The 23,507-nt window shown below is 46.3% G+C and overlaps 4 protein-coding genes across 5 annotated transcripts in view; 2 read left to right on the forward strand and 2 right to left on the reverse strand.

Moving 5' to 3' along the window:
• Positions 1-18,012, forward strand: part of LOC111077022 (diacylglycerol kinase 1) — a 36,427-nt gene extending 18,415 nt beyond the window's left edge. The window contains exons 5-22 of the mRNA XM_041593080.1: positions 1,979-2,177; positions 2,330-2,524; positions 2,594-2,779; positions 5,242-5,367; positions 5,443-5,567; positions 6,965-7,073; positions 7,340-7,471; positions 7,996-8,207; positions 9,499-9,630; positions 9,832-10,021; positions 10,083-10,169; positions 10,236-10,447; positions 10,884-11,755; positions 11,787-11,931; positions 16,251-16,406; positions 16,531-16,759; positions 16,818-16,999; positions 17,056-18,012. Coding sequence (XP_041449014.1) covers positions 1,979-2,177; positions 2,330-2,524; positions 2,594-2,779; positions 5,242-5,367; positions 5,443-5,567; positions 6,965-7,073; positions 7,340-7,471; positions 7,996-8,207; positions 9,499-9,630; positions 9,832-10,021; positions 10,083-10,169; positions 10,236-10,447; positions 10,884-11,755; positions 11,787-11,931; positions 16,251-16,406; positions 16,531-16,759; positions 16,818-16,999; positions 17,056-17,145 — 3,579 coding nt within the window. The 3' untranslated portion in view covers positions 17,146-18,012. The remainder of the gene's footprint in view (positions 1-1,978; positions 2,178-2,329; positions 2,525-2,593; positions 2,780-5,241; positions 5,368-5,442; positions 5,568-6,964; positions 7,074-7,339; positions 7,472-7,995; positions 8,208-9,498; positions 9,631-9,831; positions 10,022-10,082; positions 10,170-10,235; positions 10,448-10,883; positions 11,756-11,786; positions 11,932-16,250; positions 16,407-16,530; positions 16,760-16,817; positions 17,000-17,055) is intronic.
• A 607-nt stretch (positions 18,013-18,619) lies between these two features.
• LOC111077027 (ubiquitin-like-conjugating enzyme ATG10) lies at positions 18,620-22,136 on the reverse strand. The gene is made up of 4 exons (XM_022371139.2): positions 21,921-22,136; positions 20,132-20,234; positions 19,917-20,073; positions 18,620-19,864 (listed from the first exon to the last, which is right to left on the reverse strand). The coding sequence occupies exons 1-4, from the start codon at positions 21,935-21,937 to the stop codon at positions 19,608-19,610; spliced, it is 534 nt and encodes a 177-aa protein (XP_022226831.2). The 5' UTR covers positions 21,938-22,136; the 3' UTR covers positions 18,620-19,607.
• Positions 20,343-21,937, reverse strand: LOC111077023 (tRNA (adenine(37)-N6)-methyltransferase). 2 transcript variants are annotated; one of them, XM_022371133.2, is made up of 4 exons: positions 21,761-21,936; positions 21,523-21,688; positions 20,989-21,463; positions 20,343-20,931 (listed from the first exon to the last, which is right to left on the reverse strand). In XM_022371133.2, exons 1-4 carry the CDS (start codon positions 21,820-21,822, stop codon positions 20,474-20,476), a joined length of 1,161 nt encoding a protein of 386 aa, XP_022226825.2. In that variant the 5' UTR covers positions 21,823-21,936; the 3' UTR covers positions 20,343-20,473. The 2 variants fall into 2 exon arrangements, with proteins under 2 accessions (XP_022226825.2, XP_022226824.2); XM_022371132.2 differs by having other exon boundaries at positions 20,343-21,463; positions 21,761-21,937.
• Positions 22,137-22,232: 96 nt separating the features above from the next.
• Positions 22,233-23,414, forward strand: LOC111077025 (NF-kappa-B inhibitor-interacting Ras-like protein). The gene is made up of 2 exons (XM_022371136.2): positions 22,233-22,417; positions 22,569-23,414. The coding sequence occupies exons 1-2, from the start codon at positions 22,304-22,306 to the stop codon at positions 23,082-23,084; spliced, it is 630 nt and encodes a 209-aa protein (XP_022226828.1). The 5' UTR covers positions 22,233-22,303; the 3' UTR covers positions 23,085-23,414.
• The last annotated feature ends 93 nt before the right edge of the window (positions 23,415-23,507 follow it).

The raw sequence follows: 23,507 nt of genomic DNA on the forward strand, positions 1-23,507 counted from the left end.
ATTAGGCCACGCGCTCACGCATAGCGACGCACAATCGCATCCATGGAGATAGCAGCGATGGGAATAGAGCGGGAGCGAACGAGAGAGAGTAAGACAAAGACAAAGACAGAGAGAGAGTGATAGAGAGGAATACAGTGTAAAGGGCGTGAGAGAAAGGGAGCCCTGTTCGCTGGCTAAATAAATTTTGCTAACGCAATTCGCGCCATTATTATAGTGCTTGTATGTGAGAGTGTTGTAATTTATGTGTATCTGTGTGTGTGTGTGTGTGTCGCTACGAACATACGTACATATGTACATATTGTAGTATGCCGATGTAACTTCACTCGGGCATGTCGTTCCTATTTGCGCTCGACTGCTTTAAGCAGTTTGCTGTTGGACGTATTGTGGCTATTGCCATAGCAGCTAGTGCTGCTCCTGCTGTATGCCACCACCGACATGAGTGTAAATTTCCATTTTCTTGTATTTTGTCTCATTATCGCCACGCAGCGCAGCAGCAGGACAACAGAGTGCTGGAGTAAACCAAAACCTCGACTCACATTTGTTTTCAGTGTTGCCTCTCTCATCCGTCGTTGATGTTATTTTATATTTCTTAATTTAAAACGATGCAAACACGAAGCCGTAGCTGGATAAATTTGCTGTATAGCTACTACTACTGCTGCTCTTGCTGCTGCTATTCCCTAACCTGATTATAGTATTACGCAATTAATTCCCCTGTCTGTGGGTCTTCTCATGATTAGCTGTTATCCCCGGAACAGACTGTAAACTGTAAAATCCGGCAAGCGTCTTTGTGCGTGTGCAAGCTGCTAATGAAACGTCTATCAATGTCAGTGCCAGTCTTCGTCTATCAATGTCATCCCTATGTCCAAGCCCATTCCAATGGCATTGTTGATTCCAGCATCGCGCCGATGCTGTCAATGTATTGACATTACACGTGGTGTTGACACGTAATTTTCCCCGATCCCCACATTTGGCCAGGTTCCGTTCTGCATTCATAAAAAATTGCCCCATGCCCAGAGTCTGGGGACTGGAACTGGAGACTGTCCCACCCTTCGCCGGATGGCAAATAAAGGAGAGGCGACAGATCCTTTGGGGACATTCGTCGGCACGTACGGCCGCAACAGACGGACGGAGCTCGGATTTATGGGAACTTTTCTTTTTCAGTGTGTATGAGTGCGTGCCGGACAAATGTACATAAAATGCTTGCCGAAGAATTATGAATTCCAAGTGCATAAATTGGGACATTTTTTTACACGTTGTAGGGAAATTATTACTGTTCAAATTAAAGATTATTATGGGCATCAAAGGAAAGATAATAGAGTGGTAACTGGCATCAAATTTCAATCTTTTCTGAAGAAAAATCTGCTAAATGACCGAGAAGATCCTCCCCGTGAATCAGTCAGAAAGGGAATATTAATCATACGCTCCGTTACCAGCAACAGCCTTGCGCTCCTGCGGCTCCTACCACTCCTTCTCTTGACAATAAAACAAGATGAGAAATGGAAGGCTTTCATTGGAGCCAACTGCAAAGTGTTCCTCGCCTTAACAACGTCAACATATTATGTTGCATAAGCAGCCCCGCCTTCGCCACTGCCTCCTCCCTATCCCTGAGACTCACACCAACAATCACTCCCACACATTTTCAACCCGATACCGCTCGTAAAAGTTGGCTAAAAGAAGATGCTGGCAAACATTTTCCAGGGAGTAAGGAAGAGCGATGAAGAACTATCCCTGACTGGAGGGTTTTGCACACACTTTAGCTTGTCACTTGTGAATGGCTTGGCGAAGATATACACACATATACGAGCTTAACGTTGCTGTTGTTGGTGAAGAGTGGGTGGGGAAAACTCCCATAAAAAATCGAAAAATCGTGTACTATAATGGCTTATTAAAGCTGCCAAAACAAAGCAGAGAGAGGGACTTAGCAGGAATCGCCATAAATCATTGGATGAGCCAAACTTATTTTTCAACTCTTTCGCAGGACATTGATTTCGATGGGTTCCGGCGCTTCCTGGACGCATTCCTCGACTGCGAGGCACCGCTGGACCTGGCCAAGCATTTGTTTGTTTCCTTCCTCAAACCGACTGTCACCCAGGCCCAGCTGCATGGGAAGGCCCTCAATCAAATGGCCGCCATCAGCAGTACGGCTGCCTGTGCACCCGTCACGTCCCACACGAAGGGTAAGAGATTCTTCCCCGCATCCGCATTCACATCCGCATCCACATCCATTCCCATTACCATCTTCAGTCTCATGTGTGTCTGTGAATAATTGCGCAACATTTCTCTCGGCTTCCCATTCTTCCCGTCTCTGGCATATCCTGGTCGTAATTAGGCTCCATTCCGAACATCAATAGCATTGCGGAGCTGATGCCGCAGTGCAGCGGTGGACCAGGCGGGAGTGGAGGTGGTGGTGGAGGCGAAGTCCAGACCCAGGCACGCATCAGCTTCGTGGATAAAATTCACGGCATCACGGACAAATTACAGCACTCACTGGGCGGACATCTCTCGCACGATCCCAGCAAGACGGGTGAGTAGGGCCTGGCCTTCGGGCGACTACGATGTGAGTGACTCTCCATTGTGTTGACTCGTCCAACAGGCAGCGTTCATCCGATGCTTACGGTGACGCCCAGCCCCTTGGCCAGCGGTCCCAGCATGTTCCAGGCGAGCAATCCGTCCCGCCGCTCCGTGGACTCGAGTCCCTCGCACTCCCAGACGAACCACTCGCAAATGTCGCGCAATTCCTCGAAGAAGAGCAGCAATTCAGTTAATTGCAAAATTGATAGTGAGTATTAATTAGGTTTCTCCCCTCCCGAATGCCGCTCCTTTTGTCCTCCGAAATTTTGATTACCATGTGCAGGCGGGCGATGTGAGTCGCTTTCCAATTAGGACGCTCATTGTGCAATCAGCATGTGATGTGTGGATGCAATGGCAGCGACACTTTGCCGCTTGATTGCTTGAATTAAAGTGCAGAAGCATTGGTCAGGCACTGACTGTAGTCACGTTGCTATACGTTTGCCTAGTTATCTTTTTCGCGAACTTGCTAATTAGGCGACCGAGGGAGGGACCCTAAGAGCAGACATCCGCGCGAAAGGAAGCCAGCGCGCGGACTTTTCGCTAATTCAGGAGTTCATAAATTATGGAGAAGGGAGCAGCGAGCAGAGAGCAAGAGAACTTGGCGGAAGTCAGACCCTCATCCGGTTTCAGCTTCAACCCAATACAATGAAGCCAAGGAACTTCTCTTGTCTCAGGGATCGTGTCGTAAATCAACGCCCAATTAGAAACATTTTTGCATTTCACAAACTGGCGCTGTAGCTGGCGCGACTCGTAAAATTCGAAGCGCGGGCCTGCGTTAAATTAACATTTATTGCGAGACACTCGCACCCACACTACCCCTCCAGCACACACTCAAACAACGAACACACACAAAGACAGAGCGCGGGCTCTTTGGGCGCAATTGCGGCTTGAAAGTATGCAGCGGAATTTTTCGTTTTTCGTTTTTCATTTGGCATTTTGTAACCTTGCCGCAGAGGGGTATTATAATTTTAACTAAGAGCTTGCAAGCAAGAATATCCAGTGCCATTAAGTGCTATACGCTGTATATAAATAAGTTAATCTCATTATTACTATCTGAATACTACATATACGAGTATTTGGATACACAAACTACTGGCAGAGTTCATTAGAATCAGAGGACTATATCATATAGCTGCCATAGAAACTCTATATCTTTAAGGGTATCATAGACTTCGGTCTTCAGAGTCAGGCCTCTCCTCACTTGTTCAGTACGGTGTCTGGCCTCGTTTTGTTTCCCTTTTTGCTTTCATTCATTTCACTTCGTTTGAAATGTGCACAAGAATGATTAATGAACGTAAATTTTATTTTTTTTTGCCTCTCTTTTTTTTTTCTTTTTGCCTTCCTTTTTATTTTTGTCCTTTTGTCGCTGTTGGCCAACAGTTTCACGCATTTTTCCAGGCATTTTGGCTGGCATTGTACGGGCCGAAAATTGGGTTTGGGGCAGAAGGCAAAAGGCAAACGCCAGCCCAAATAAGTGGAGCAGCGGCAGGAATTTCCTATTAGCATTATATATTAAGTACAACATGGGCTTCACTTCGCCGCTCTGTCTGTATGTCTGTATGTGTGTATGTGGGTCAGCCTAAAGCGCTAATTGGATTAGTTTTGCTTAGCTTTTTGTCTGTCAGTGTGTTCGTTCTCGTGTCTGTGTGCGGGGGAATTAAATTTATTAGTTCGAATGTATCCCGGCAAATAAGTTGACATTAGCCCTCGTTCTGGCCAAGAGAAATTCTCATCTCGGGTCACATTTAGTTATTAATATCAAAGACAAATATTAACATTGTTGCTGTATATGTATGTGGATCCCAATATTTTAATTTATTGCCAGCAAACGTTTCGCCATTAAGCAAACATAATTAGCTAAAGATACTCGTCGTATTCCCTTATTCGCACTCGGATCTGCTTGGGTGTTTGTCTAGCTTATGAGGAATTATGGAGAATTTCTTCGTCTTTCTGCCTTCCTCCATTAGCATTATCATATATATTACAACATCAACAGCAGCAGCAGCAGCACACACTCTCACAAATAGCCTGTCAAAATCATAAAAGATGGAAGCCATTCATTTACAGACTCAAACAAAGACAAAGATAGAGAGAGAGGGAGAGGGAGAGATGGAGAGTCGGAACTTCCTGCCTTACAGAGTTTCCAAGTAATTTCCCTTTGATTTTCATACATTTTGAAATTGTAAAGTCTTTAATTTTATAACAACAAAATCGATATTGAACTTTGATTAGAAAAAGAGTAAATTCGCGATAATGATGATTGAGAAACAAAGTTCAGAGCTTCGAAAGTATTTGGGGCATGAGATGGGAAAACTTTTTGGAGACCAGGCTCAAAATATTAGGGAGAAACTTTCCGCATTATATTGCAAAACAAATTGAAACACTGGCATCTGCTCGCAAATTTTATTAAGAGCTGGGCTGGCCTTTGCCATTACTATTCCCATTATTGTTATTCCTCTGGTCAAGTGCTGGCAATTAACATTTAGCATAATGAGGTCCGGCATCAGCTTATTGTCAGCTGTCAATTGCACAAGGGACGGGACGAGACTGGACAGTACACTACAGGACAGGACAGGCACTTCATCACTCAGTGTTTAATGAATGCACTTTGCACACACTTTTGCCGCACACTGTATGCGACACTCATTCGATTCTCCCCTACTTTTGCAGCGGACATTAAGCTCTTGGCGCGCAAACTTTCCCATTTTGATCCACTGACCCTTAAGGTTGCGCTCAAGGATGTCGTCTGCTATTTATCACTGCTCGAAGCTGGACGGCCGGAGGACAAGCTGGAATGTGAGTGAGACCTTGGACACTGCCCTTCGAACTGATACTCATTTATTCATTGCGTTGCATGGCATTTCATTTCAGTCATGTTCCGGCTGTACGATACGGACAGCAACGGCGTCCTGGACACCGCCGAAATGGACGCCATTGTCAATCAGATGATGGCAGTAGCCGAATACCTCGGCTGGGATGTCAGCGAGCTGCGGCCGGTAAGTTGACTCTCATTTCCCAGACGTATTTCGATTCCCAGTCATCCGATTCACCACCATTCCGGTTCAGTTTCCGCACTGGAGCGCCTTTTAAATCCGCTTTACATTAAAAATGCATTACCTGCAGACAACTGCAATCAATGCAGTGCAAAATCCACTTACACGAACATAGACCACACCGCTCCTTGCTCGATCCTATCCACCAATGCGATAAGCTCTTTTGTGGTCACGATTTACAAAACCCACTGCTCAATGGCCGCCCAATCCATTCCAATAAAACTTTTTCAATTACTTACCAACATATTCAGCTGCAACAGAACCGAAACAGAAGCAACAAACCCCTTGAAATTAATTTCGTTTTATTGTTGGACAGTCAACTTTGTGTTGCTCCGACTCGGTTTCCATTTCAACCGCAAATTTGTGGTGCTGCCACAACTGACAGCACACATAGGCGACTTAATAGTTTTCCACCAACAACGGCAAAGGGAACACGCTCTAAGCCGGCAAAGCCAGGAAACACAGCAAGAATATACGAAGAAAAAAAAATGAAAGGGAGAACTGCGACCGCAAATAAAGTCAAAGCGCCACAAAACTCAATTAACAAACTACCCCTGGCTATGGCCGAATGATTCCAGCACAATTCCCATTCCCATTCCCTATCCACTTTCCACTTGCTGTTTCTTGCCGTTCCTTTGGGTGCTCGTACTCGTGGCCCCGTGGCCCCGTTGAAGTTCCAGTCTCGTTTCCATCATGACTTCACGACTGGGCTGCCGACGCATACTTTAAATTCTAAGCAGACACAGAAAATATTTTAATCAAAATATTTTTGCCTGCGTCCGGCTGAAAGGAAAGTCGGGTTGAGCAAGTCGAGCAAGTTGAGCCCTTTTCCCATTTCCCCATAATAGGAGGGACTTTCCTTCGTCTGGGCCACAAAATAATCAAAGCACTTAATGAGTTGCATAATTCTGAAATTCATTTCCGGGCTGAATATGAAATTCCCCAAGAAACAGCAAATGGACTCGGAGGTGGAATACCATTCTGTGTAAAAGTCGGCCAACCTTCATCGCCCCTTCCCACCCCTACCCGGAATCTTAAATGGTAAAAGGCTAGGAAATCGATCTGACAATGCTCTTCCGTACGAGTATATGTACATTTGTATGTACGAGTATGTGCATTAGGCGATGAAGATAAGAAATTTGATGGCGGATCCTTTTTTTGTAAATGTACTCGTATTTTATTTTGCTTGGAAGAGTATACTCCAAACAGAATGTTTTCTTTCCTTCTCTCCCACTTGAAATCTTTTATATTTTACTTACAAATTAGCTTCTTTAGCATAGCTTCTCTCTCCACTTTACGAGTCACTGCAATCCGGAACATCCTCTTGTCTCTACTTACAGATACTGCAAGATATGATGGTTGAAATTGACTACGACGCCGATGGCACAGTGTCCCTGGATGAGTGGCAGCGCGGTGGCATGACAACCATTCCACTCCTCGTGCTCTTAGGTGGGTAATCTGCCAGTTGCTACTCCCAAGTGTCATCCTCCTCCTCCCTCCTCCTCCTCCTGTGATCCTGTGACTGGTTGGCTGCTGCTACTGCTGCCGTAATAATCAAGTCATTTGCAGAGCTACCAGCCCAACGAAAACGAAAAAAAAACGAGAAGATAAAAACCATCATCTGCCACTCGTGCCTCCTACTGCGTTGCTACACAACGCCCATGCAAAGTGACAACATTTCACCTCTCTCTCTCTGTGTCTCCATCCCGATGTAGGTGTCGACAGCACCACACTCAAGGAGGATGGCATCCACGTGTGGCGCTTGAAGCACTTCAGCAAGCCGGCTTACTGCAACCTGTGCCTCAACATGCTGGTGGGCCTGGGAAAGAAGGGTCTCTGCTGTGTGTGTAAGTATCCCTCCCTCTCACCACCCCACCCCTCCTACACCGCGCCTGTTCTGCATCTGCCAGCAGGAAATTGTCTACTCCAGTGCAGTGCAAAATCTCCATCGACAACATACCTGGGTTGGTTCCATCTGATAGCTTGTTCATTTCAAATGGCACTCGGCCATTTAAAGTTCAGCGACGGGTTTGCATACATTTGATTCAGCCTGGTCCTCCGACTGACCCTGACAGTCCGCGACTGTCCGATGGTCTGAGAGCTGCCGCAAGTCATTGTAGCAAAAACTTTTGAATTGCTGCGGATAAATGCTTCAGATAAGCAGACAGCTATCTTCATGGTAACTTAGAAGAAAGCCCGCGTATTGGTAGCAGAATCCTGCAACATCAGGATTCACATATCGAACAGCCGGGACCTTAGTTCTGATATGAAAATGCTGGTGTCCACGGTCTCCCGTGGACTGCCAGAAATTGTATTTACTCATAGCTACTTATTGCCGTTGATGGAATTTATAACCTCTCTCTATCCACAGTGTGCAAGTACACGGTCCACGAGCGATGCGTGCAGCATGCCCCAGCTTCCTGCATCAACACATATGTGAAGTCAAAAAAGCCTAAGTGCGGCGGAGACCTGCTGCACCACTGGGTGGAGGGCAACTGCTACGGACGCTGCTCTAAGTGCCGCAAGCGAATTAAGGCCTACCACGGCATCACGGGCCTCACCTGCCGCTGGTGCCACATGATGGTGAGTATGGTGCCACGTAGATTGAGTTTGCTTTCAGCTGCCCTTTGACTTTGGTGCACACGATAGAGATATTGCATTCAGAGTGCGTGCTAATCGGATTTGTGTGGGTCAGAACAAGAGTAAATCAGAGCTAAAGCGAGTTACCGTACCCTGAACACGAGAGTGCCTGCATTGTTTTGGGATTCCGGGATTGTAAAAACTAGAAATTCCACTTATTTCGATCAACAAGGCAGCCTTTGCCACAGCACTCTGTCTTTCTTTATGGGAGCTGTGATTCCAGCCAGAAGGAGACATACACACACGCAGACTGCAGACCGCATCCAGACCCGGAACCACATCCAGAGAGTCACACACACACACATGAGCTGCTAGCTTCGTTATGGCTGGCAAATTGTCACGTATCGGGCAAATTGTTCTACTGCCTCTGCTGCATGCCACACTTTTGCCATACGCTCTATGGGAGCGGTGTTCTGCCAACTATATTTTGTGTCATTGACAACTACAGCGGAGAAAATGCAGAATTTGTTGGTTGCACAGCGACGGAAGCAGGACAAGCAAGAACAGCAACCCAAACGAATGCCGAAAAACTTCCTCCTCAGATGCTGCTGCTGCATCTGCAAATTCGTCGTAAGCCAAACAGTTGCCAAACCTTTTGACAGTCAATATCCAAGAATGTTATAGGGATTCAGGAGTAGAGATAGTACGTGTGATGGGCTTAAAGACTTCAGAAGTTTGTCTACAATTTAGTGCAAGCGAGTGAGATGAGTCCAAGGCATTCGTTGGACTAAATTTTGTGGAGGAAGTTTCAATGGAAATTCCACATCCATCGTCTGTATGGATGATTTGATTGTATGTAAATGAATAACTCGAATTAATTCATTTGAAAAGGGCAGCCAATGGTCCAGCAACTAAAAGGCAACTCCCAAATTGCTGCCAGAAAATTGGCATTTAAATGGAAATCCGCGCTAAATCTCATTCGAGGCGAAATTAACCATTTTTTTTCGTTGGTTCGCGCTAACAAACTTTTAATTGCATTCATTAGGGGGGAAAATGAACACTTAAGAGCAGCCACACTCCACGCCATTCTGCTCGGAAAAGCCCTTGGCCAGCAATGAAGTGAAAATTGAATTAGAGCTTACCATTTCTGGCCGCGACAGTCTCCCCTGCTAGGCTCTGGATTTTTTCGCCATTTTCAGGCTTTTTTGCACTTTGGCTAATTTGATTTTTGTCCATCCACTCTGACACCTTGGTCTCTCTCTCTCTCTCTCTTCTCTCATTCTCTCAACGGCAGCTCCACAACCGCTGCGCCTCGTCGGTGAAGAAGGAATGCACGCTGGGGGAGAACGCGGAGCTGGTTGTACCCCCCACGGCCATCTGTCCGGCCGTCCTTGATCGTCAGCGCTCGGTCAATCAAGCGCACAAGGTAAGCTGATTGATTACCCCATTAGAAATCATACAGAGAAATTGGCTGTCGCTGAAATCCCAAAAATTGGCTAATAATAATCCATAAAACATTAAAATTTGCATTCCCCCATTAAAATTGCACAAATTTATTGGAACTGCTGCTTCGACCCTTGTCCCCTTTACTGCCTTCTGTTGCTTGTTAAATTGCGATCGTAACCAGAAATCCCAACTGCATCATCACCAGGCCACGCATTTCCAAATAACGCCGCCGGACGAGCTGAGCTGCCCTCTTCTGGTGTTCGTCAATCCCAAGAGCGGCGGTCGCCAGGGGGATCGCATCTTGCGGAAGTTCCAGTACATGCTCAATCCCCGCCAGGTGTACGACCTGTCCAAGGGGGGACCCAAAGAGGGTGCGTATCCGGTCGGAAGTGATCCATCTGATGCTGATTTTTCGCCATTTCTCGTTGCCAGGCCTCACGCTCTTCAAGGATCTGCCCAACTTCAAGGTGATCTGCTGCGGCGGCGATGGCACCGTTGGCTGGGTGCTCGAGGCCATGGGTGAGTAGTGGTGGATACATCTGGGTCCGTCTTGCATGGTTATATATGGGCCCCAATCTCCTACAGATTCCATTGAACTGGCCACTCAACCCGCCATCGGCGTCATTCCGTTGGGAACGGGCAACGATTTGGCCCGCTGCCTACGCTGGGGCGGTGGCTACGAGGGCGAGAACATCCCCAAGCTGATGGAGAAGATCAAGCGTGCCTCCACCGTGATGCTGGATCGCTGGAGCATCGAGGTGACCAACACACCGGCAACGGATGAGCTCCGACCCAAGGTAAGCTAAGGTCTACCATCCACATCCAGAGGAAGTGCTCCTTCCGCAGGAGCATGGTTGTAAATCGATCTGCGAATTCCCAGAAGTATGCCCCCCTCATATACCGCACATGTGGCAGACGGCAGAGAATCCAATTATCAACCACAAAGCGCTTACCACGCACACCTAACCGCAAGAATTCGATTGGGTTTGCAATCCCCAAAGCGATTACGCAAACTAATTTCGTCCTGATTAAAGGGTGTGGAGTGGGCGTGGAGTGGGCGTGAACCTGGTACTGGTCCTGTCCCTGGTCAAATGCTGATGCTGGCAGCCCTAAACATGTTTTGTGAGCGGTGGGGGTGGGCAGGGGGACCATTTGGGTGCTGGGGCAATGGGATGTTACGTGATATGGTCTGCCGATTGCTAACTGAAGTTTCCACCATCCGATTTCCCGCAGGTGACGCTGCACTCCAACATGCAGAAGGTGATTGAGCTGTCGCAAAGTGTTGTGGTTGACAAATCGCTGATCGAACGCTTTGAGGAGATTCAGGAGACTCAGCGCCAGAGCAGCAGCAGCAGCGACATCGCTGGCAAGCAGCCAACGGCGGCCACATCTGCCACATCGATTATGATGGCAACAGCGACCGAGTTCCGGCTGGAGGAGGAGGAGCAGAAGTACCTTCAGCAGGAGCAGGAGCAGGATGCAGGTGGAGACAGCACCACAACCACAACGAAAACGACAACCACCAAGAGCATTTCAATGTCCACGTTCGAATCGAAGCGCATGAGGACAACATTGAGGGGCACGCTGAGCAGCAGGAGCAGCAGCAGCAACACCAGCAGCGGTGGAAATACACAGCCACAGCCATCGATGGAAGGGGAGGAGTCGGATGCTGAAAGGGATGCGAATAGAGATGGAGATGGAGAGGTGAGGCCTGGGGCTGGAGATGAAGCGGAAACCCTGCAAATACCATCCAGAAGGACAGATGAAACAGAAAAGCAATCACTCGAGACGTTGCTGTTGCAACACAAGCAGCAACAACAGAAGCAGCAGCACCAGCACCAGCACCAGCAGCATCAGCAGCAGCTGCAGCAACCACTTCAACAGGAATTCGCAGCGGATGCTGGAGAGGAAGTTGCAACAGCAGCACCATCGTTTGGGAATAATCAAAGCGATAATAACAGTCAGCGCAATAAGCAAAACAACATCCTTAAACAGCAAATTACATTGTCATTGGATTTGTCCGACCATGACGACAACAACGAAGAGGAGGAGGACGGGGACGGGGACGATGTGCAGCAGAAGCCGCTATCGAGCAACAGCAACAGGCAATGGCAATAGCAATGCCAAAGTGCCCAGCACACCACAAACACCCATCACACCCATCACACCAACAACACCGAACGCCCCATGCAGCATGCCACAGAAGCCCATCAAAGTTCAGTCGGACAAGGACTGCACAGTGCCGTATAATATTATCAACAATTATTTCTCCGTCGGCGTGGTAAGTTCCATTTTGCGTTTGAATGAATTGCACTCCCAGTCGGGGGACATATGAGAGCTGCGAGTCCGATATCCAGCTTTGAATTATGCCTACGTACATGCGTGGACAATGTCGCTGTCATCTGTCTCTGTTAGTGTCAGCTCTATTTGGGTCACATTTCAGATGCTTCGCCAAGCGCTTCCATTCACATTTTCCGTTCACATGTTCCATTTTGCGGCAGATTAGATTAGAGGGCTGTCCATTAAAGTGTCAATTATTGTGCAACTAGGACCATAGTTACAACTCTCTAACTAAAAGCACAAGAATCATGTTTCGAAGCAGAAAATGTGGAAGAAAACATAGGCTTGGCAATCCCTTCATGTTTGTCAATGAGGTGTTGAAATAATTTGTGGAGATTTGAGCATTAAACACCTTCTGAATGGGCTAGCAAAGGTCTCAAACATCACGGTCCTTGCAATAAGATTAACAGAAAATCTACAGACGGCTCGCGGAACGCAAAAGAGGGAACATACGACTCGGCGCTGCTCAATAATTCATATAAATTGACTTAATCATTTATTCAGCATTCTGGCCAAGAGACCGCATATTTCCGGCTTACCCGGGGCGACCGTTCCGTTCCATCGGGTGGGTGTGGGTGGTATGGGAGTGGTAGTGGTAGTGGTACAGGGAAAATTGTGAAATCAAACCGCAGACCTAAAAGGCAACAAAATGAAACCATAAAGAAAAGGCAAGCTCTTTGGCATGTAAATTTCCTGGGAATACGCTTCAGTTCCATTCATACCCAAAAAACGAACCAGAAACGAACGAAAGGAAAATCAACTCAAACAATGGCGTTTCAATAAAGCGTACGCAAAGAGGGGATGGGGATGGGAATGGGGCTATGGCTAGAAGGCGGCACAGGGTGCGAATGAATTGAACAAGGCTGAATAACGATTACCATATACCCCAGAGCGACAGAGTTAGAGCTATGCCCGGCGATTAGTCAAGGAGAGTGTGCCAGTACCACATTGCAACACATTTTGCATGCAAAGTGGCCAGGTGCCGGTGCAATTTTAGTTGCCAGGCCCAGAGGCAGGTGGCAGCTACAGATACGGATTCTCGTACGAACAGAGACCCAGATAAGAACAGTCAGAGGCAGAGTCAGAGACAGAGACAGAAACAGAACGGAGGCAGGGAGTAGAGTCAGTAGCAGAGCCAGCAGCATCAGCGTATGCAAACGAGGTGGCAAGAGTTAAGCACACAATCATCAGCTGCGCATTTGCATCATTGATGCATCGCTGTGTTCGATTGCCAGTTGCCCTGATATCGGAGTGAGCAGAGGTGGAGGCAGATGCGGACCCGGACCCGGATGAGGTGCAATTTGTGCTGTTTGCTTGCTCCATGGCATGATTCATTTGGCTAGCTTTGCCAATTGAAAATTCCGACTCCCAAAAGGATGCTTAGCTATATTCCGATATTAGATTTTCCTTTCCTATTACAGTGGCTCCCCAAATGACGGAAAACGTTTAAATTAATAGGTAGCCAAGCTGCGACCTGGTCACAGCCGGACGAAACTTGTCTCATTATAATTTCCAGCAAGTGTTAAATTAGTGACTGCCCAAGTCAACGGCAGGCACCGCAAAGTCGGGAAAAAGTAACAGACTGTGCCCCAGGGACAAACATGCCCGCCCTTCCGCTCTTCCGCACGCCCACACGCACACACACTCGCAGATATACTCCGGGAAGGCAATAAATAGAAATGAGAGGAAAGAAAAGAAAAAAGGATAAAAGTTTGCAAAGTTTCACATCAGGGGCAGGTCTTTGAATAATTTAGTATGATACGAGAAATGAAAGGGCAGGAATAGGAGCAGGAAAGAGCATTCCACAAAATCAGAGATACTCGCCTGCAGTTCGTTTATCAGGGGAGGATTTAAGGCGGCCATAAAGCAGCGTTAAGTGACAAATTTAGAGCCAGAGAAGCCTGTCCGCAAAACGACGGCAAAAATGAAATGAAATGAACGGCAAATAAGGCGGAAATGTGTGTACAAATCGGCCAAGACGTGGTCCCGCCTGTGTACCCGTATTTGGCGAGTGTGTAAATACGTTCAATCCCCATATGGTTCGGTGGGTTCTGTCTGTTCTGTGTGTGTGTGTGTGTATGTGTATGCTCAGTAAGGTCACACCATTTGTCAAGTGGCGGCTAAGGCTGAAATCCTTTTTGTGCAAACATTTTGCGCTCCCTTGCGCAACTGAAATCAGCCTAATGCTCCCCCACAATTGCGTGCCTTGTCCTGTCCTGTCCTGTCCTGTGCTATCCTGTCCTGACTGTCTCCGGGCTGTGCCGTGCCATGTCGTGAAGATCCCACAAAATCCGCACCAAAAACCGAAATAAAAACCCCATCAAAGTGTGGGTGTTAGTTTATTTATGACTTGATGTGCGTCTGTTTAAACAGTAGGCGTCTACAGCAAACTGTCGGCAATGATGTTATTGCTGGTGCTGTAGTGCCTGTTGGGATCTCACTTGTCAGACCCGACCAGATAGTCAGCCCGCTCCCATCACGAAATCCATTTAACACTTATGTATCTGTGCGGGTACATGTGTCTGTCTCGTCTAGGAGGAGTGTTGTGTGCCCCACACAAGTGGCCAAAGTCGCACAGGGAGAGCTTCCTTGGGGGAGTGGAATCCCTCCCATACATCATCCTCTTACTTCCTGCCATGGGGTAATACAGAATGAAAAGTATTTCACGCTGACTCTTTGGTTTAACGTCAAACAATTGACGTTGAGCGCAGACTTGTGCGTTGAGTTGATGATAAAAGCGGGCAAAAGAACGTGGAAGGATGGTGTGGAATGGGAACGAAATGAAGCTGACAGCGCTGCAGAAGCCTCCTGGAACAGTCCCCAAGGCAGGCAGAATGCAGAATACAACACAGCATATGTAATGGCTGTGACTTTGACTTGAGCCCGAGTTTTATGTCTCCCGGTTAGAGATAACGGGCTTGATGTGCATTTTATGGGGCACTATGCTCACCTCCCTGTATATCTTTTAAGTAGCGGCGCCATCCCAAGGCTTTGGGGGGATTTTAGGGCCCCTGCCTTAGCTGCAAGATATTCCAGTTTGAGTTTACAAATTATTTCATTATCACACGCCACCCCGCCCCACCACGCCCTCGAACTCAGCTCACTTAGAGCCAATCAAAATTTGTGCCAAACTTTGCCGAAGGCGACCCCCAAATGCAAACAAGCTGTCATTGCCTGCCCGTTGCGTCCACCCCACCCGCCTTCTCCTCTTGCCTTGGCTCTTGCCTGACTAATAGGTATAGTGCGGTCGAGGCATGCTAATAAGCTGGGGCTGTCACTAAATTAGTTTACCACCCTGGCCGTGCATGAAGCGGAAAGTGACAGTTTTGGAGGGAGGGGGGTGGCTGTGCAAGCTAATTAAAAAGTTTTCGTCGATTTTTCAGTTTGCAGCGTGTCCGGACAGGCAGACGCGTGCCCGCTCATGTTGACAATTTAATTTGCACTGGAGCGGTAATAAATCTTATTTGCTGTGAAAGCAACAGACCATAATTGAAAGCCAGGCTCCACCAAGGCCCTGAACAGAGAGCCCTGTGTACTCGTACTTTGACATGAATAAAAAATGGGCCTACCGAAGGTGCAACGTGACGTATGCGTAACCGGGCGTAAGTCGGACACGCAACGGAATATATGCAATTAAAATGCTGAAACCCTTTTTGGATGCTGTCCGATAAGAGGCAGACCTGCATCTCCATGAAGCTCCCGTTTGCAGCATGCCACCTGCTGTTGCGTAAAGTAAACATCCACCTTTTGCACCCCTTCACGTGGCTCAGCATGAAGTACGCTCGTACACGCTCTGCTGTCGCTAGTGATGCCTTGAGCAAACTTACCTTCAACCATCTCTGTTCGAACTTTAAGCTTCTCAAATACATATATATTCGATTTGTGAAGCCTGATCCGGCCCTTTTATATCTATCCCTTTTCCCATAAATGTTTTGCTTTTCTACGGGAGAAATTATTAGCATTTTTCTTGTCAGCTTGTTTCCTTGAGCTGAAATTCGCCAGATTCCTTAGCGGAAATTTCTAATACCTAGAGGAAGATGCATCGACGTACATTTTGCTACTATTTTGGGGAGGAAATATTTATATTTTATTGAATAGATGGCCCCTGCACTTGGTTGTCGTTGAAGATGCGTCCATCTAATTGGTTCTGCGGGAAAGATTGCGAACTTTGCCTATGCAATCGCAGAACGTGACCATGAATATCGATTCGATGCTGACCTTTTGGCTGAGCCCATTCCAATGCTGATTGTATTTCCACAGGATGCCGCCATCTGCGTCAAGTTTCATTTGGAGCGGGAGAAGAATCCGCACAAATTCAACAGCCGGATGAAGAACAAACTTTGGTACTTCGAATATGCAACGTCCGAGACGTTTGCAGCATCCTGCAAGAATCTCCACGAGAGCATCGAGATTGTGGTGAGTGGCGGGGAGCATTGGCAGGGGATATCTGAAGGGTTGTTCGATTGAATTTTCCTCCTTCTGAATTATAAATGGATTACCAGTGAAAAGGAAGCGCTCAACATTCACTCAATATTTACAGTGTGACGGTGTGGCCTTGGACCTTGCCAACGGCCCCCACCTGCAGGGAGTGGCCCTGCTCAATATCCCCTACACCCATGGTGGCTCCAACCTATGGGGCGAGCACCTGTCCCAGAAGCGGATGCGCAAGAGCGCCGGTCCCTTTGGCAAAAGCAAGAAGCTCAAGTCCAGCGACAAAGAGTTCTCTGCCACCAGCTTCAACTCCGTGGATCTCTCGGTGGCTATTCAGGGTGAGTGGGCATATTCGATACCATTGTTTCGAGCATCTCTAGCGCGTGTCTACTGCAGATATCGGTGATCGCCTGATCGAAGTGATCGGCCTGGAGAACTGCCTGCATATGGGCCAGGTGCGGACGGGTCTGCGCGCCTCCGGTCGCCGTCTGGCGCAGTGCAGTGAGGTCATAATCAAGACGAAAAAGACCTTTCCTATGCAGATCGACGGCGAGCCCTGGATGCAGATGCCCTGCACGGTAAGAGCGGACGTTGAACCCAGATCCCAATGATATTGATCTTTCTTTCCTCGTAGATCAAGGTGACCCACAAGAACCAGGTGCCCATGCTGATGGCCCCCAGATCGGAGAAAGGACGCGGCTTCTTCAATATGCTGTGCAGCTGATTCAGGCGCAGCGCATCGACCGACTTTATGGGCCGACAGGCCACCGAGTCAGCCGATGAGCTGGATGACGATGAATTTCGGATCGTTACTAGGAGCACCACCGTCCATAACATAGCCTAGCATACATAGCTTTAGCCCCCAGATAGCAACGGCTCGTCTCGATGAGGTTTACTTGAATTTTGTTTCATTCTATATACAGATAGATGTGCTTATGATGTATTGTATTTATATGTCGAGTGAGTTGCAGAGCTTTACAACTAGTCTTAGTGTAGCCAAATATACAAAACGAGTCGAATCCATTCCACTCCGATGGGATCCGTGTAAATACCAGACGGGGATCGGAAGAGCCCCCAACCCCAAAACCCCAATATACATAAATACGCGTCAGTGTTAACCATGTGAAGGCTTTAGATGTATAATGCATACACATGCTTTACATACATACATATACTATACATATACATATTTATTACACCATATTTTAAGACCACTTTAAAAAACGATTACGAAAACTTGTCCAATAACGCAACTGAAATGAGACCAACAACCAACAACAAAACAGAACAAAACAAAACAAAACAAACTGCAAGTAGAACAAAGAGAAACAGCAAGAAGCAGCAGTGTAGTGCGAATTTTAAGCCTAGACTAGGCAGATACATATATCGTATACCTAGACTTAAGTAATTTATTCCGTCATCATTAGAGGACTGCCCCTGCAGAGGGTGGGTGTTGGATCGGATTACGATCCGCAAAATGAAACATATCATGATCTGTCGCGTATTTCCGCATCCACCACTGTGGGGCAAATTTCTGAATTTTACTTTATCTTGTTTTACTGTATATAGAACTATATTAAAGAAATGTAATTTGATATACAAATATCAATTAAATGGTGAAGCTTTAAATGAATTTTTATATAAGAGTATATATATCGAGATGAGAACAAAGAACAGACGAGATATAATACTTCATATAATCATATATACTACATGTGCTAATGCTAAATACAATACTCTTAGATAAGTCAGAAATAGGCCAACAACATCCACAATTGTATCCCAATAAATTCAGAACAGAAAACATTCCAAGTATGCATAGTTATCGCAGAAATATACGAATATACACATGTACTCGTAGTAAATGAATATAGAAGCACCTCAGTAAATATTGCAAGCCCAGATTAGATTCTGAAAATTTTAAGTTGTAAAAATATTTGATGCGGCACGAAATAGATATAGATATTCTATATTCCATAGATTAAGGTGCTGGGGATCAATTTAAGGCACTCGGCGAGAGAGGATCAGCAGTCCAATAGGCCCTAAAAAAGTATGTAACATATATGTAAATAATTTTGAGAACTATATCTAATATTTATATTTTATTTTTTTTTCAACTAGCTAAATGCTGATACCGTGAGGAGAATTGTATAGCGTTGACAGCGGTAACTCTTCCACTCGAAAGGTTTTGATGCGATGCCCTTGATCACTCCTCTCTCTCCCGAAACATGCCTGTCCACAGCTTCCAACTGTCTTCGAATCTTTTGTTGCAAGTGCCGCACTAAACAGACCCGCAATCAGTCAATAGCAGTTATACTCTTATCAATGTATGTATGTGTACGTGTACGTGTATTGCATGTATTTCGTTGGATTACAAGTGCAGAAACAAAGTAAATATATGCATATAAATCTATTTAATTTTGCAAAAAAAACATTTTCAATGCGATGCCCTCGCGCCCATGGAGCCGAAGTCGCGTCGAAAGACGTGGCCTCTCGTGCTTTGGCGTTGAGGATCAGCAAATGCCACACAGTAGCCAGTTAACATTAATTATAAATGAAAAACCTAACATTAGGGAACCGAAGCATAGCCTCTCCACAGCGAGTATGGTCTAGCTTGTGTACAGTACAATTAGACCTAAGGATATATACATACATACACATATACATACCTATCTATGCTTAGCTCTAGATATACATACAGATCGAAATGATCGAAAATATGCAACATTTATCTGATATTACGAATGAAAATAACCGAATGGACAAGTGGAACTTGTTAACTACATAGTACGCTACATATTATCTTTGTTCCGTTTTGCAGTGCTTGATTTAAGCTTGACAAATGTAGATGTATCAGTGCAACATACATACATATGTATATGTACAACTTTAACCCGAGATATAGTTAGTTGTTCCCCCCTATTTACTTTACAATTTGGATGTTCACTTGTGCCAAGTTCTAGTAGGGAAGCGGCACTGGAATGCCCTCTAATATATGTAGCATATTCAATGAAAAGGTCAAACCGTATAAAATGTAGCGAATCGAATGTAAAACTGTAACATAGAGGTCCCCTCTCCCCAAAAGCATCTTAATATCCACATATGTATACTCCTGTAATCAATGTTTAAAACAACCACAAATAAATACGAATTATCCACACATGTATGTAGTTCCGGGCATTCTTTTCATTTGTTCAGTCCATAGGCATTCGCCAGTAGCAGCTGCACGTGCGGTCCGTAGAGGCTGATGAAGGTGAGCACACGGTTGGCACTCGGCTGTCCAAACTGATCGAGCACTTGCGCTGTGCGACACGGATGCAGGGCCATGAACGGACGAGACAGCACAGGATGGTCCGCTTGGGTGAGCATCTGATAGAGATCTTTGGAAGCCGTCTCTGGCATAAAGACACGCCAAGTGGCCTCCAAGTCCAGAAGACTTCCGTCTGGAATTAGATCTTGAAGTGGATACATCATTTGATTATTTGATCATAATACCTGATCGATGTGCCTGGAAGAATAGCATGGGCACTTGGTACGACACACTATAGACTATGTGATACTCCACATTGATGAGACTCAAATCCCCATCTTTGGACTCTTTACATTTAATCTTGTGGCTGTACTTGAGGAACGTGTTGGGCTCACTGGCGTCCTAAAAGGGAGATCATTTTTAATATTTAATGATACAATAATGTGAGATTTCGAAATACCTTCTCATGTAGGACCCAGCCATCACCCAACTGCTCGGACATTTTGAGAAACTCTTGGGCCTGGCTCAAGAAGTCCTTCCAGGACATTTCGCTCATTTTTGTGCTGAAAGAAAGTTATTTTTAATTATGCATAATACTCAAAAGTACAGTGGACTGCCTCCGCCCTTAATGAATAATATTAAAAAGCAAATGTTTTTTCTTCAGAAACAAGCAGCATAAATATATTTTAGAATGTCTTGAGTCCTACAGCAAAATCGAAACGTCAAAGCTCCTAAACACGGAATACTTAAGCTAAACACATATCTCCTGCCCTGCAAAGCCATCCGAGAAAACAACTATAAATTAAGCACTGCGCTGATCGCCGTCCAGTGCGACCACTTGCACATTCTCATTGCGTCGAACCTGCACAACAGTCACCGTGGCGGCCTTGTCATCGAACTTGCACGTCACGGTGACCTCACTTAGCTGGAAAGTGAAGATCTGAGAGCCGTATTTTGTGCGCAGGTACACTGAACGCGGATCCGCCTCCAAGATTTCCACGATGCACTGTTTTTCGACCTGCAACTCTTTTAGCTGGGCCTCGGCGTTCTCGTTAAAACAAACGCTCAGCCGATGGCTGGCCACCACCCAGTTGGGGACGCGTACGGCGCTCGGTGGTGGCAAAATCGCATCGGCGCTGATGTTGTTGACCGCATATCCGGCGGCACCGTATAGCTCCAGATCGGACTCCTCTCCGTCGGGCTCCTGACGGGAGTCGTAAAAGTCCAGGCTGGTTTCATTCGGACCAGCAGAGGCTCGACCTGCCACGAGGCCAAAATCTTTGATTGACTGTACAGGTTCGCATGCGCCACACATACCTGAGTCGGTGCTCAAGGCTGGCGCATCGTAGTATGGAATGTACGGTTTGATGTCCAGCACAGGTGTTCCATCCACCATGTCCGTACCAAAGAAACTGATGGTAGCATTTTCAATTTTCTCAATTTCCACCAACGACAGGCCGATGGGACACGGCCGATGGGGCGAGCGGGTGGAGAAAACTCCAACTCGTTCCCCGCATAGTCGCGGGGGTGCCACTTTGGCCTTTGGATGGGCATTGTTCCGATGGAAGTGGTAAATCAGCCACAGGTGTGAGAAGTCAGACAGTCCCTCCAGCGAGTGCTCCGGGTTGGTAAAGACTCCATCGTTTAGCTGTATAAGGCTACGTAGGCGGCTGCCCACAATCGATTGCCTCGGCACGGCGCGCTTCTCCGGAAAGGCTGTTCGTATTATGCCAATCGGACGAAAGTGAGCAGACTCCTCGTTGCTGTTGCTGGTGCCACTGCCATTCACGTCCTACGGTTTAGCATTGGTTTAAATTGTGTGTGTATTATGTGTTTGATGGTCAGACGCACCTGACCCTGAAGCCCGGGCGCCGCCTCCGCCTTGTCATTGGCAGTGACGTCCTTGGCCTTGGCATTCTGCTTGCTCGAACAGCCTTCGCATCGAAAGTCCTCTAGCAGGCGGGTTATTGTTTCGATGTCCTTGCGCTGCACATGCTGTAGATTCCGCACTTGCTGCCTGCGTATTCAAGTTAATCAATCGCTGATAAACTCGATTTTTAACAACAAGAATAGGAAGACTTGCACGCACCTCAAATTGTTAATCTCATTCCGCGCAATCGTTAATTGATTTTTCAAGTCATCCTCATGCATGGTTTCTCGCTCTGCAGGGCCGACTGCCCCAACAACTCACGTTTAAAATACAAATTCGCAAATACAGCGAATTGAGGCTGCAATAAATATTTATTTACCTTTGTACAATGTACATCCAATTAGGTGTATCGATATTACTGATGGTACGATGAACGCGACTTTACTATACACAAAAGTATTCGTGATTTATGTCAGGGCTGCAGCACAGTTTCAAATCAAACGTACACAATGGTACAAAACTAAATAAACGCTTCCATTGTTAAAGCAGATCCAATGTTTCAAGGATTGCATTGCTCATTATAATTATCATCATAAAATACAGTCACACTCGGCTACTATATTGATATTTTCGAAATCAAACGCCGATAGCTTCCGAAAAACTATCACCTTCAAATATATTGTCAACAAAACAATACATATCGATATTTGATATAAACAAGACGACGACAACAATCCAAAAAGAAAAAACTAAAAAAAAGAAATGCTCAATGCGAAAATTGGTAAAGTGGGCAAAGTGTTGGTATGTGGCATGAAAGGCGTGGGGAAGACGACAGTAATTGAGCAGTTGGTTTATGGCAACCTGAATCCGGACACAGTGAGTAAACAAAACAAGATTTATCACAGCCTAAGTGGGGCAGCATACAAACCATTTACGGCTGCCACACCCCCTACCACGCTAAATACCTAAACCACATACATATTTACATTCGAAGGCGTTCATTTAAGCATAATTTTGTTCGCTTCAGGAACTCCATCCTACCATTGAGGACATCTATGTTGCCAGTGTCGACACTGGTCGTGGAGGCGCTCGGGAGACGCTACGCATCTACGACACGGCTGGACTGCAGGGCGAGCAGGCGGCCCAATTGCCTCGGCACTACTTACAATTCCCTGACGCATTCGTATTGGTCTATGACCCCATCGATCCACGAAGCCTAGATATGCTGGCGGACATTAAGACAGACATTGACAAGCATAAGGAAAAGAAGGAAATCCCCGTCATTGTACTGGCCAATGTGCGGGCCCGGGGTAAAAGGGACACGACACCAGCAATGCCCAATCCCGTCGAAAAGATTATGGACCGGGCAAACATCTGGTGCCAGCGGGAGCGGATCAAGCACTACACAGTCAATGGTATGGAGCGTCCTTCACTGTACGAGCCATTCACATCTCTGTGTGCTCGTCTTCATCCAGCACAGACGAAGAGCACGTTCCCGCAACTGCGCCAGGTCATGCAGAATCGACAAAAGAGCGAGGCGTAGCCGTAGCCTTCGACTATACATTTTTAGCCTAAAGCCGCGAAGTACTACGTTTTGGGTATGGGGGTATTATTTATGTGTTATTATGCATTGTATTTATTATGGTACTTTTGTGTGGGCCAAAGCCCGGCTGAGATTTACTAATATTTATGTTTGTGAGTGTCCAATTAAATATTTAGTATTTATTGCAAAGATTCCAAGTAGGAATTTACTTCTGTTAATCCTCCAAACTGGCTAGTATGAAATAGCTGGTTTGTATGAAACTCCCAGTTGGCTGATGTGAAATTGTGACATAACCTTCACTTTAGAAAGGAAACAATGAAATCAGCAGAAGTTCGCTGTTTTTTTTTTTTTTAATTATTCCTCTTTTCTTGTTTCTTTTTGTATTTTGTTGCTCTCTTTTTTCGATCTAATTTCTCTCATTTT

Source organism: Drosophila obscura, unplaced genomic scaffold (genome assembly GCF_018151105.1).
Source record: "Drosophila obscura isolate BZ-5 IFL unplaced genomic scaffold, ASM1815110v1 contig_186, whole genome shotgun sequence".
Classification (NCBI taxonomy): domain Eukaryota; kingdom Metazoa; phylum Arthropoda; class Insecta; order Diptera; family Drosophilidae; genus Drosophila; species Drosophila obscura.